Source organism: Salmo salar, chromosome ssa10, assembly GCF_905237065.1.
Source record: "Salmo salar chromosome ssa10, Ssal_v3.1, whole genome shotgun sequence".
Classification (NCBI taxonomy): domain Eukaryota; kingdom Metazoa; phylum Chordata; class Actinopteri; order Salmoniformes; family Salmonidae; genus Salmo; species Salmo salar.
The window spans coordinates 28206289-28219306 of NC_059451.1; the positions used below are offsets into that span (position 1 = coordinate 28206289).

The 13018-nt window shown below is 40.4% G+C and overlaps 1 protein-coding gene across 1 annotated transcript in view; it reads left to right on the plus strand.

Annotated features, from left to right (window-relative positions):
- mcf2l2 (MCF.2 cell line derived transforming sequence-like 2) overlaps nt 1-13018 on the plus strand; it is a 139283-nt gene that overhangs the window by 43439 nt on the left and 82826 nt on the right. Inside the window, exons 6-11 of the mRNA XM_045688610.1 lie at nt 3589-3705; nt 3942-4091; nt 4441-4565; nt 4675-4789; nt 9600-9719; nt 9937-10128. Of these exons, the coding sequence (XP_045544566.1) occupies nt 3589-3705; nt 3942-4091; nt 4441-4565; nt 4675-4789; nt 9600-9719; nt 9937-10128 (819 nt within the window). The remainder of the gene's footprint in view (nt 1-3588; nt 3706-3941; nt 4092-4440; nt 4566-4674; nt 4790-9599; nt 9720-9936; nt 10129-13018) is intronic.

A 13018-nucleotide genomic window follows, 5' to 3' on the forward strand; every position in this document is an offset into this window, starting at 1 on the left:
AGGACATTTCTCCAAAAGTACGATCTTTGTCCCCATGTGCAGTTGCAAACCGTAGCCTGGCTTTTTTAGGGCGGTTTTGGAGCAGTGGCTTCTTCCTTGCTGTGCGGCCTTTCAGGTTATGTTGATATAGGACTCGTTTTACTGTGGTTATAGATACTTTTGTACCTGTTTCCTCCAGCATCTTCACAAGGTCCTTTGCTGTTGTTCTGGGATTGATTTGCAGTTTTTGCAACAAAGTACATTCGTCTCTAGGAGCCAGAACGCGTCTCCTTCCTGAGTGGTATGACGGCTGCATGGTCCATGGTGTTTATACTTGCGTACTATTGTTTATACAGATGAACGTGGTACCTTCAGGTGTATGGTAATTGCTCCCAAGGATGAACCAGACTTGTGGAGGTCTACAATATTTTTCTGAGGTTTTGGCTGATTTCTTTTGAATTTCCCATGATGTCAAGCAAAGAGGCACTGAATTTGAAGGTAGGCCTTGAAATACATCCACAGGTACACCTCCAATTGACTCAAATGATGTCAATTAGCCTGTCAGAAGCTTCTAAAGCCATGGCATCATTTTCTTGAATTTTTCAAGCTGTTTAAAGGCACAGTCAACTTAGTGTATGTAAACTTCTGACCCACTGGAATTGTGATGCAGTAAATTATAAGTGAAATAATCTGTCTGTAAACAATTGTTGTAAAAATGAGTTGTGTCATGCACAAAGTAGATGTTAACAAACTATAGTTTTGGCAAGTTGGTTAGGACAAGAAATTTGTGTAGTTGTTGAAAAAACGAGTTTTGATGACTCCAACCTAAGTGTATGTAAACTTCCAACTTCAACTGTATATAGTGTCAAAGGACACACACAGGTCTCTGTAATCGTGGCCTGATATCATTGGTTAATTCTCAGATATAAAAAGAACACACCAAAAACATGAATGGATAGTATACGATCATAGATACAATTTGGCTACATAGGCCTACAAACATTTACAATAGCAAAATCACATAATCACAAGAATGGCTTCAGATCAAAGTCTACGTTGAGACCGAAGGAAGCAAGACTCTTTAAATTCACAATATAAACATCTGTGCAGAATCTCGAACAGCACTGATCACTTGCACTGTGTACTTTTAATGTAATCTGAATCCAAGTAATTTGGTTGTGCTATTAGATGAAACACAGTGATAACACATTATAAACACAAAATATCTGACATTGTATTCCCATTTGAACTTTATTGTGCTTTTAGATAGTTGAACGCATAGTGACAACATATTGGAAATTCAAAAAACTTCTGTCTGTCTTTTTAAGTGGGTGAATAAAGGTTGAAATCTTATTGATCAACATCTCAACCAAAAATTACTCACATTTCTATGTTGAAATGGCATAGTGTGGTTGCATCCACGTTAATTTAGAAGTGTTCAGAAACATATTATTTTCTTATTTACATTAAAAGTGACTCCAAAATGACACAATACATTATTTACCATTCATTTCTATTTAGCACAACATAATCTGAAACACAACCAAAACAAACTACAAATGCATTTTGTAGTCACAATCTTGATGTAGTCATTGCATGCTCGGAATATAGGACCAAATACAAAACTTTTGACTACTTTAGTACGCATATATGTGCATTTCTCCAAATACTTATGACACCTTCAAATGGGGGTACTAGATACTGTCAAAGCTAAAATACCACCTCTGCAAGATTAACAACTCAACTCCAACCTGCCTACCCAATAGCAGTCAGTTATTCCTTGTCATTAATCTCTCAGATCTGTTAGATGCTGCTCTGCCTTATCACTGAGCCAGTTTACGGCTAGGGCCTGTTCCTCAAACTCAACAGTAAGGGCCTTACAGTAAAGTGGGCTAACCTCAGAGCCTAGTGCTTATGCTGCCTCACTCTCGTTCCACCTGGCGCCTTCTCAGAATCACCCAGGCCAGACCTTCCACCGTAGCCCACTATGAGTGGCCCCTATTTCCTGGGTAGGCTTAGCCCAGAAACACCTCTCTTACCACTCCAACCATTGTACTCAGTACCTATAGTTCGGTCTCAGGTTTTTTATTTTATTCCAGCAACTAAGGTTCCCAATAGACTAATTAACCAGATGCTAAAAATCCTAAATGAATCAAGTCAATTTCAGAAACCTAGAGTAAAACGACAGGCACTTGTATGACTCTTTCATGACACAGGGGTTTCAGAACAATAAAGCAAGTTTATTCAAAATTCCAGAAACAGGCATTATAAGTCCCAGCTCAATCAATCAACATCACAAATCAATAATCACACAAGCAATTATGAGAAGCAAAAATGAACTATGGATTAGATACCTCCAGCGCCCTTATCTAAACCCCTATTAGGCTGCCAATGCAATATTTTTTGTATATTACACTTTTATGAGAAGCATATCATTTAATAACAAGAAAAATGATGTCGTACCTTCTACAACTATAAACAGTCTTTTGTTGCCCCCCTCAGGATGATCAGTCCCTCAATTGGTGTTTCAAAACTCTAACAGCTACTTAAAACGTCTATCAATAAGGTAACCTTAAGGATTCCTTGTAGAACGTTACTTTTACTTTACTATTCTAGGTCAAGCTAGCACCCTTAATATACCTCTAGCTAAACATCATCATCACTTCTAGTTTTAAACATTAACACTTCTTATTCCCTTCAAACCGTTGGGCCAGTAACCGAAAGGTAAAAATCTGTCATTCTACCCCTGAGCAAGGCAGTTAACCCACTGTTCCCTGGGCGCCGAAGACGTGGATGTCGATTAAGGCAGCCCTCCACACCTCTCTGATTCAGAGGTTGGGTTAAATGTGGAAGACACATTTCAGTTGAAGGCATTCAGTTGTACAACTAACTAGGTATCTCCCTTTCCTTTTTTTTTTATCAACCTTTAATATTCAATTTCCCTCAATTCTAATTTCACCCTAACCTAACTTATTACTCCAGTTGCATCTTAAACATTCAACATCCCATCATCATCCTATTATTTCAACATGATAGATAGCGAAATGTTATCTCCAAATGTACTGTACCTTAAAACAAACAAATATATCATCCTTAACCATTTTACTATATTACTTCAGTCACACTTTAACATTCGCCAATGTTTCCAACCATATTTAACATTTAATTATTATTTTAATAAATTCCAGTCCCAATTCATTTCTTCTTCTTTTTCTTCTTTTCTAGGGTCAATGTAAATTTTTCTCTCAATGTTCATTCTCCTTTGTGCGAGTGTAAGTGAAACTTCTTCATAAGTGTGTGAGTGTGTGAGTGGGGCCTTCCTGTCAGCATTTCCACTGCCACGAAAATGTCACAGAAAACTAGGCCTTAGCCTGTTATTCTGACAATACATAAAGTGCTTTAATTTCTGAAAAGTTTAATATTTATGTATGAAAATACCCTCAAATATAAGGTGACATTCTGAACTGTCGCCTCATATAAAACATTTGATCTCAAATCCCAAATGCTGGAGTATAGAGCCAAATGAAACATTTTTAGTTCACTGTCCAAATACATAGGTGACTTTATAGCATACAGTATTGTATGTGAATATCTTTTCTGTCTTTACAGATTGTGATGCTGAACTCCCTGTCTGACTTACATGGCTACGTAGATAAGGGCCAGCTAACATGTGAGCTTGGTGGGAACCTGGAGTACTGTCACAGTCAGTGGATTCACCACCGGACAGTGAGTCACCATGACATTTGACCTTTGGTCTAAACAGTCTTTACTCACTGGGAATTTCTTGTAACTGCAGGATCTTACAGAGAAGTCAATACTGAAATATTGCCAGTTTCCACATAATAATCATTTTCTACCATATTTATCTTCTACTGGGTTGTCGGTTTACTATAGATGTAATCCTAAAAATGTATGGGTCATGGCACAGTATAATCTGAGGTGTGTTTGTGTTTTGCTCTCAGGCCATTGAGAACTTTGCTGTGACAGTGAAGACCACAGCCCAAATGCTGCAGATGTTTGGCACAGATCTGGCCGAGACGGAGCTGCCCAATGACGTGCAGTACACCAAAGACCTGCTAACTACTCACACTGAGAAGCATGACAAACTAAAGGTGAGACACTGCTTCAGCATCAACATGGGGCTTCTGAACCTGGCACCTATTAGGGTTCACTTGTACCCATAGTTAGCATCTGAATATTCCCTATGTTGATGAGTGGTAGTATAGCATTAGTAGATGCACATACAGTAGTGAGATCAGTGGACTGGTTTCTAACATGGCCTGTTGCTTAGTAGTTTAACCACACTCATTAGCATCAATGGCCTAGATAACAAGCATAGCAAGTATTCTATTCCAAAACCAGACTGTTGATCAGGAGCAGCCCGTCTCATGATCCCCCCATAGGCAGGTGGGTCTCCTCCTGGCATAGCCTGGTATTTAATTTGTTATTTAAATTTGACAGGATGAACTGAAATTAGCAATGCAACAGGGGACTACTCTGCTGGGCTGTATCAAAGAGCAGGCCACGAAGTCTGAGAACCACAAACTAAACCCAGACGAGATGGAGAACCAGACTACAGTGGAAAGGTTGGTTACTGGGACCTAGTTCAGATACTATATGTTTCTAATAAAACATTTTTTTATGTACAGTTCAGTACAAACATATACGTACAGTTCATGAGTGCATGGGTTTCAGGTTGTTGGCCCAGCTGGATGAGACAGAAAATGCTTTTCAACAGTTCTGGTCCAAACATCACCTCAAACTGGAGCAGTGCCTGCAGTTACGCCATTTTGAACATGACTTCCGAGAGGTATGTAGATTTCTATGACAGAGTCCCTGTTTGCTGACTACTGTGGTCAGCAGGTTTTGCTTAATCATATAAAAAAAGAGAGCTGGACAGAACACATCCTGGCTATTTGAGTTCCTCCAGAGAGAGCATGGCAGTCAAGGTCACTGAAATACATGGATATTATACTACATACACAAACATTTAATTAAATGTAACTAAATGTAATTGAAAATGTAATCTACGTAATCCCCATGTAATTGTTTATCATGAGAGGGCCATAAACAATAACTAGTAATGCTGCATACTCAAATATATATATAAAAAAAAATTGCTGAGGTGGATTCACTTTTGAGGACACAAGACTAGTACACAATAAAAATATGATTATATTATATTTTATATGATGTATTTTCTATTCAAGAAAACTGTATTAATAAGGCTTGAACTCACTTTTATGCTTTCTAAATATAGCATAATCAAATTATAAAACAACTAACTATAAGATTTAACCTTTCTTATAACTGTAAAATACATTTGTATGTTTAGTGTTAGACAAAATGTGCATATTTTCTAAAGGTCTCTCTTGATCAAAACGTCTGCCCCATTACTGTGAACATCTCACAGAGCTCTAGTTTGGCTTTAGGAACTCGCCTTTCACCTCATTAATCTCGTCTGTTTATGATGAACAGAAAGGTTTTTTTTGTTCAAAATCTATGAATTGTTTTAGATGAATGGCTATAAATCGCTCTTTGAATGTGCTACCGTGATGAAACCACTCTCTCCTGCTGTGCTACGATGTAATGATTGCGATATAGGGTTCAGCCAGGAGTTGATGTACAGTCGGAAGTACGAATAAAATGGTAGGAGGGACATCCCAGCTTCAAGTGTGTTCACATTCCACATCCTACGTCACACAGCAAAGCCCAGGCACTGTTTCTCTCTTCTCTCACAAAGTGAGGGTAGTGATAATAAAGTCAGAGCGTCCTCCTTGTATCCAGAATATGCTGTGGAGAGGATGATTCTGCAAGTGCACTTCTGGATGCGCTCCAGTTGATCGGAGAGGGCTTAAGTTAAGGAGCTATTCCAAGCTGGTGCTGCGTTGTCACGTCCTGACCAGTATAAGGGTTATTTGTTATTGTAGTTTGGTCAGGGCGTGGCAGAGGGTATTTTGTTTATGTGGTTCGGGGTGGTGATTTATGTAGTAGGGTGTTTGATTTATTATTTCCGGGTTTTTGGGGTTATGTTCTATGTTTGTATTTCTGTGGTCTCTAGTCTTTTGTATTTCTATGTCTAGTTGATTGGGGTTGGACTCTCAATTGGAGGCAGGTGTTTTCTAGTTGCCCCTGATTGAGAGTCCTATATATGGGTATGTGTTTGTTTAAGTGTTTGTGGGAGATTGTTTCTTGTTTTGCCTGTGTGAGCCTGACAAGACTGTTTTGCTGTTTGTGTGTTCCTTTGTTCTTTTGGTGTTCTCTTTATTTTAAATAAATAACAAGATGAGCATCCACATTCCTGCTGCGTTTTGGTCCTCTATTCCCGACGACAGCCGTTACATGCGTGTTCTAGGCAGGGGTGGATGTAGCCTGTGTATGGCTACCAGGTCAGCCTGTGGGACATTGAAACTTTTTAGTCTTCGTAAAACAACTTCTTGTTTCCTTTTCTAACAATGGACGTTACTTGTTCGTCCCACTGTAGATTCTTTTGCACAAGGACAAGGACAAGCACAAGAATTGACTGACTCAGACTTGCAGGTCTTTCCCGCTGATTGTAAGGGGACTTGGAGGGGGCAGGTTTCTCACAAATGATATCAACAGGACCTTGCATTTCGAGGGGTTCAGGGCCGTATTAGTTTCCTGGAACCTCCCCACTAAGCATTTACTGACGGCAACGTCTTTTGGACCAGTCTATATTTGGCCCAAACATAGACGTCTATAATTGGTTCAGATTTGGTCGATCTGGACCGGACCAAATCTGAACCAAACATAGACACTTACAGTATGTTTCACAAGTTTGGACATCATAGTACAGCACAGTATAGTACAGTAGAGCACAGCAGAGTACATTACATTACAGTACACAGTACAGTATAGAAAATTAAAGTATATTACAGAACAGTAGAGTACAGTTCAGTACAATACAATAGAGTAAAGTAAAGAAAAGTATAGTGTACTGTATTGTACTCTACTTTACTCTAATGTACTCTACTGAATTAAACTGTACTGTACTCTACTGAATTAAACTATAGTGTACTGTGCTATACTGAATAAAACTTGACTGTCCTGTACTGTACCATACCATACTGTAATCTACTGTGCTCTACTGCAGTGGTTCCCAACTAGTGACAATACCCCATAATGACAACGTGAAAACATGTTTTTAGGCATTTTTGCAAATGTATTGAAAATGAAATAGAGAAATATCTCATTTACATAAGTATTCACACCCCTGAGTCAATACTTTGTGGAAGCACCTTTTGGCTGTGATTACTGCTGTGAGTCTTTCTGAGTAAATCTCTAAAAACTTTGAACACCTGGAATGCACAATATTTGGCAATTTCTTTCTTCAAACTCTGTCAAGTTGGTTGTTGATCATTGCTAGACAAGTCTTGTCATAGATTTTCAAGCCAATTTAAGTCAACATTGTAACTGGTACATTCAGGAACATTCAATGTCATCTTGGTAAGCTACTGTATATTTGGCCTTCTATTTTTTTGGTGATTTTCCTCCTGAAAGGTGAATTTGTCTCCCAGTGTCTGTTGGAAAGCAGACTGAACCAGGTTTTCCTCTGATTTTGCCTGTGCTTAGCACTTTTCCCTTTCTTTTTATCCTGAAAAACTCCCTAGTCCTTGCCCATGACAAGCATACCCATAACATAATGCAGCCACCACCCTGCTTAAAAATATGAAGAGTGATACTCAATGATGTGTTGTGTTGGATTTTCCATAAACATAATGCTTTGTTCTCAGGACATAAAGTTAATTTCTTTGCCACGTTCTTTGCAGTTTTACTTTAGTGCTTTATTGCAAACAGTTTTGGAATATTTGTGTTCTGTACATGCTTCCTTCTTTTCACTCTGTCATTTAGGTTAGTATTCGGGAGTAACTACAGGACAATGTTGTTGATCCATTCTCAGTTTTCTCCAATTACAGCCATTAAACTCTGTAACTGTTTTAAAGTCAGTATTGGCCTCATGATGAAATCCTTGAGTGGTTCCCTTCCTCTCTGGCAACTGAGTTAGGAAGGACACCTGTATCTTTGGAGTGACCGGGTGTATTGATACATAATCCAAAGTGTATTTAATAACGTCACTATGCTCAAATGGATTATCAAAGTCTGGTTTTTTATTTTTCCACATCTACCAATAGGTGCCCTTCTTTGCGAGGCATTGGGAAACCACCCTGGTCTTTGTGGTTGAATCTGTGTTTGAAATTCACTGCTTGACTGAACAACCTTACAATTATCTTTATGTGTGGGGTACAAAGATGAGGTAGTCATTAAAAAATCATGGTAAACACTACTATTGCGCACAGAGTGAGTCCATTCAACTTATTATGTGACTTGTTAAGAACATTTTTACTTCTGAACTTATTTAGTCTTGCCATAACAAATAGGTTGAATACTTATTGACTCAAGATATTTCAGCTTTTAATTTGTATTTAATTGGTAAACATTTCTAAAAACATAAGTACACAGTGACAATATGGGGTATTGTGTTTAGGCCAGTGACACAAAATCAACATTTTTGTTATTTTTTATTCAGGCTCTAACACAACAAAATGTTGAAAAAGTCAAGGGGTGTGAATACTTTCTGAAGGCACGGGAAATCCCCAAAAGGCATGGGAAATCCCCAAAAGGCACGCGAAATCCCCAAATGGATGTAGCAACTGCAGATTCCTCCTTAAAAATATTATTGTGATATAATGCTTACTTCATTGAGAATGTACATGTGTAGTTGAAATTTGGCCATAGAATCAATGACCGAAAAATACAGATTTTCAACGTATTTGATATGTATATTCAATATACATTTTAGACATCTGGAAAATACGTATTTTCAACATCCGGAAAATACATATTTTCAATGTCACCTTTCTTTCAGCACTTAAAATGCACCTGACGTCAATGTCTGGAATAGAAGTCTAAAAGACGTCTTTTCAACGCAATTTTGCTTATTGGGATAGTAGCTGTGCTGGTCTCATACCCAGTTGTATCAGACGCTCTATTGCTGTGGTGTGGTCAATTTTATCAAAGGCTTTGGAGATTAAGGTGGATATTGTAGATGGAATGTCAGATTCTTTGTATAGGCAGTCAAGCATACTGACCAGGGCTTGGGTGGATGATCTGTTCGGCATGCTCCCAAATTGCCTAAGGTTTGGTGACATGTCCTCTTTAATCCAGGCAGCGGCAAAACTCTCTGATACTTTAGAGAGCTGTGGAGTTAGTGATATACAGTAGGCCTCAACTGGTCGATGGGGGGGTAGGTATCGGCAGCACTGTGTCCTCCTTCCACTGTGAAGGAAATTTTCCCTCCTTGAATGAGGAATTGAGGATGTTGCTAACAGGGTGGCTTAATTCACAGGCAGACTCACATATATTTTTGGGATGTAAGCCTTCAGGGCTGGACGCTTTGTGAAAAGCCATTACAATGTAACACTTTGCTTGTCTAAAAATAGTTGCTTCCCCTTTACTTTTTTCACTTTTCTCAGTGTTATACATGCTTGTTTATGTTTACACTTACAGTATAACTCTCCCTCTCAAGCATATAAGTTAGCAGAAACTGGACATGAATACGTGCCTGATCTGCAGTCTCTGTGTCCTCTCCTCCCTCCCAGGTGAAAGTGTCATTGGACAGTCTGATGGACACTCTGACTTCCCTGTCAGATATTGGGGACTGTGTCACCCGAGTGGAGATGTTACTGAACGACCTCAATACCTTAGAGGAGAAGGCTCAGGTCAGCTCAGTCACATAACATACGTCAAATGAGATTTAACATCTAAACCTTTCAATTCCAATGATTGAGTACATTGCACAATGTCTCCACTATGGCTTCATTAGCATATGATCATCAGCCTTTGATTGCATTGTATGTGAGCCTCACATGGATGTGCCCCAGTGTGTTGGTCATGTGAGATGAATGGCTCTCTGTCTGTCTGTTGTGTGCATGTCAGGAGTCGTTAGAGAAGGCCCAGCTCCATGCCCTACATGGGGACCAGCTGATCCAGAGCAACCATTATGCTGTGGACTCCATACGGCCCAAGTGTGTGGAGCTCCGACGCATCTGTGACGACTTCACCAACGAGGCCAAGAAGAAATACGACATCCTCTCCAAATCAAACCAAATACACAAAGGCATAGACAAGGTGAGGTGCATTACAGAGGAAGCTCCTCATCCCCTATATTTCTGACAGAAAAGACACTGGCCTCTTAGAGAAATTGTTTGCATGATCAATTGCGTCCTTTACACTTTCTCTAATAGATTCAAATAACTTTCACACAGTTTGAAATCAAATCAAATTTGATTTGGCACATGCTTTGTAAACAACAGGTGTAGACTAACAGTGAAATGCTTACTTAAGGGCCCAACAATGCAGAGATATTTTTTTAAATAGAAAAATAGACAAATAACAACACGAGGAATAAATACACTATGAGTAACATTAACTTGGCTATATACATGGAGTACCAGTACCGAGTCGATGTGCAGTGGTACGAGGTAATTGAGGTATGTGGACACCTGCTTGTCAAACATCTCATTCCAAAATCATTGGCATTAATATGGAGCTGGTCCCCCCTTTTCTGCCATAACCGCCTCCAGTATTCTGGGAAAGTTTACCACTAGATGTTGGAACATTGCTGCGGGTACTTGCTTCCATTCAGCCACAAGAACATTAGTGAGGTCACTGATGTTGGGCGATTAGGCCCACAGTCGGCGTTCCAATTCATCCCAAAGGTGTTTGATGGGTTTGAGGTCAGGGCGCTGTGCAGGCCAGTCAAGTTCTTCCACACCGATCTCGACAAATAATTTCTGTATGGACCTTGCTTTGTGCACGGGGGCACTGTCATGCTGAAACAGGAAAGGACCTTCCCCAAACGCTTGCCACAAAGTTGGAAGCACAGAATCGTCTAGAATGTCATTGTATGCGGTAGCGTTAAGATTTCCCTTCACTGGAGCCTAGCCCGAACCAAGAAAAACTGCCCCCGACCGTTGTTCCTCATCCACTAAACTTTATAGTTGCCAATATGCATTGGGGCAGGTAGCGTTCTCCTGGCATCCGCCAAACCCAGATTAGTTCGTTGGACTGTCAGATGGTGAAGCGCGATTCATCACTCCAGAGAACATGTTTCAACTGCTCCAGAGTCCAATGGCGGTGAGCTTTACACAACTCCAGCTGACGCTTGGCATTGCGCAGGGTGATCTTAGGCTTGTGTGTGGCTGCTCGGCCATGGAAACCCATTTCATGAAGCTCCCGACGAACAGTTATTGTGCTGACGTTGCGTCCAGAGGCAGTTTGGAACTCGGTAGTGAGTGTAGCAACCGAGGACAGATGATTTTTACACGCTTCAGCACTCAGCAGTCCCGTTCTGTGAGCTGTATGGCCTACCTGAGTCATTGTTGCTCCTAGACATTTCCACTTAGCTGATAATGCCCGAGAAGCTGGTGTTTGGAGGATATATTGCCATGGGTGTTGTGGAAGGATGAAATAGTATGAATAAATTCATCAAAATAAAGATGGAAATATGTCAATCATTATTTTAATATGTTGTTAACCAGTTGTACAAAAGTGATATCTGTGCCAATATATCCTTTAAACACCAGCTTCGAGGGCACTATAACTTTTGTACAACGGATTAACAACATATTAAAATAATGATTGCCATATTTTCATAAAAATGTATTCATACTATTTCATCCTTCCACAAGATATAGTCCTGACACAAATCTAGAGTTGCTACCCTTACCGAGGGAATCTGATGTCGCCCGAGTGCCCACGGGAATCACCGAGGGTGGTCGACTCACCTCCTCCAGAGCCCAAGCTACTGGGAAGGGCTAGATAGTCTCCGGATGAACGTTTACGCATATTGAGCACCAGCTGGTCGTTCGTTCTATCGGTTCGGTTGCCAGAGACGCGACCTAGTCGTTCAGTATTGTTGTTCTGTATCTATGGTCATTTGTTCTAAATTTTCCATTGCCATATTGGCTGGGAACGTTCTTACCCCTTGCTTGCTAGCTAGCCTACGACGGCTTACTTATGGTCACGTCAAACAGTGCAGTCGTGGCCAAAAGTTTTGAGAATGACACAAATATTCATTTTCACAAAGTCTGCTGCCTCAGTTTGTATGATGCCAATTTGCATATACTCCAGAATGTTATGAAGAGTGATCAGATGAATTGCAATTAATTTCGAAGTCCCTCTTTGCCGTGCAAATGAACTGAATCCCTCAAAAACATTTCCACTGCGTTTCAGCCCTGCCACAAAAGGACCAGCTGACATCATGTCAGGACAAGGCTGGAGATCACTCTGTCATGCTGATTGAGTTCAAATAACAGACTGGAAGCTTCAAAAGGAGGGTGGTGCTTGGAATCATTGTTCTTCCTCTGTTATTAATGGTTACCTGCAAGGAAACACGTGCCGTCATCATTGCTTTGCACAAAAAGGGCTTCACAGGCAAGGATATTGCTGCCAGTAAGATTGCACCTAAATCAACCATTTATCAGATCATCAACAACTTCAAGGAGAGCGGTTCAATTGTTGTGAAGAAGGCTTCAGGGTGCCCAAGAAAGTCCAGCAAGTGCCAGGACCATCTCCTAAAGTTGATTCCGCTGCGGGATCGGGGCACCACCAGTACAGAGCTTGCTCAGGAATGGCAGCAGGCAGGTGTGAGTGCATCTGCATGCACAGTGAGGCAAAGACTTTTGGAGGATGGCCTGGTGTCAAGAAGGGCAGCAAAGAAGCCACTTCTCTCCAGGAAAAACATCAGGAACAGACTGATATTCTGCAAAAGGTACAGGGATTGGATTGCTGAGGACTGGGGTAAAGTAATTTTCTCTGATGAATCCCCTTTCCGATTGTTTGGGGCATCCTGAAAAAAGCTTGTCCGGAGAAGACAAGGCGAGCGCTACCATCAGTCCTGTGTCATGCCAACAGAAAAGCATCCTGAGACCATTCATGTTTGGGGTTGCTTCTCAGCCAAGGGAGTGGGCTCACTCACAATTTTGCGTAAGAACACAGCCATGAATAAAGAATGATA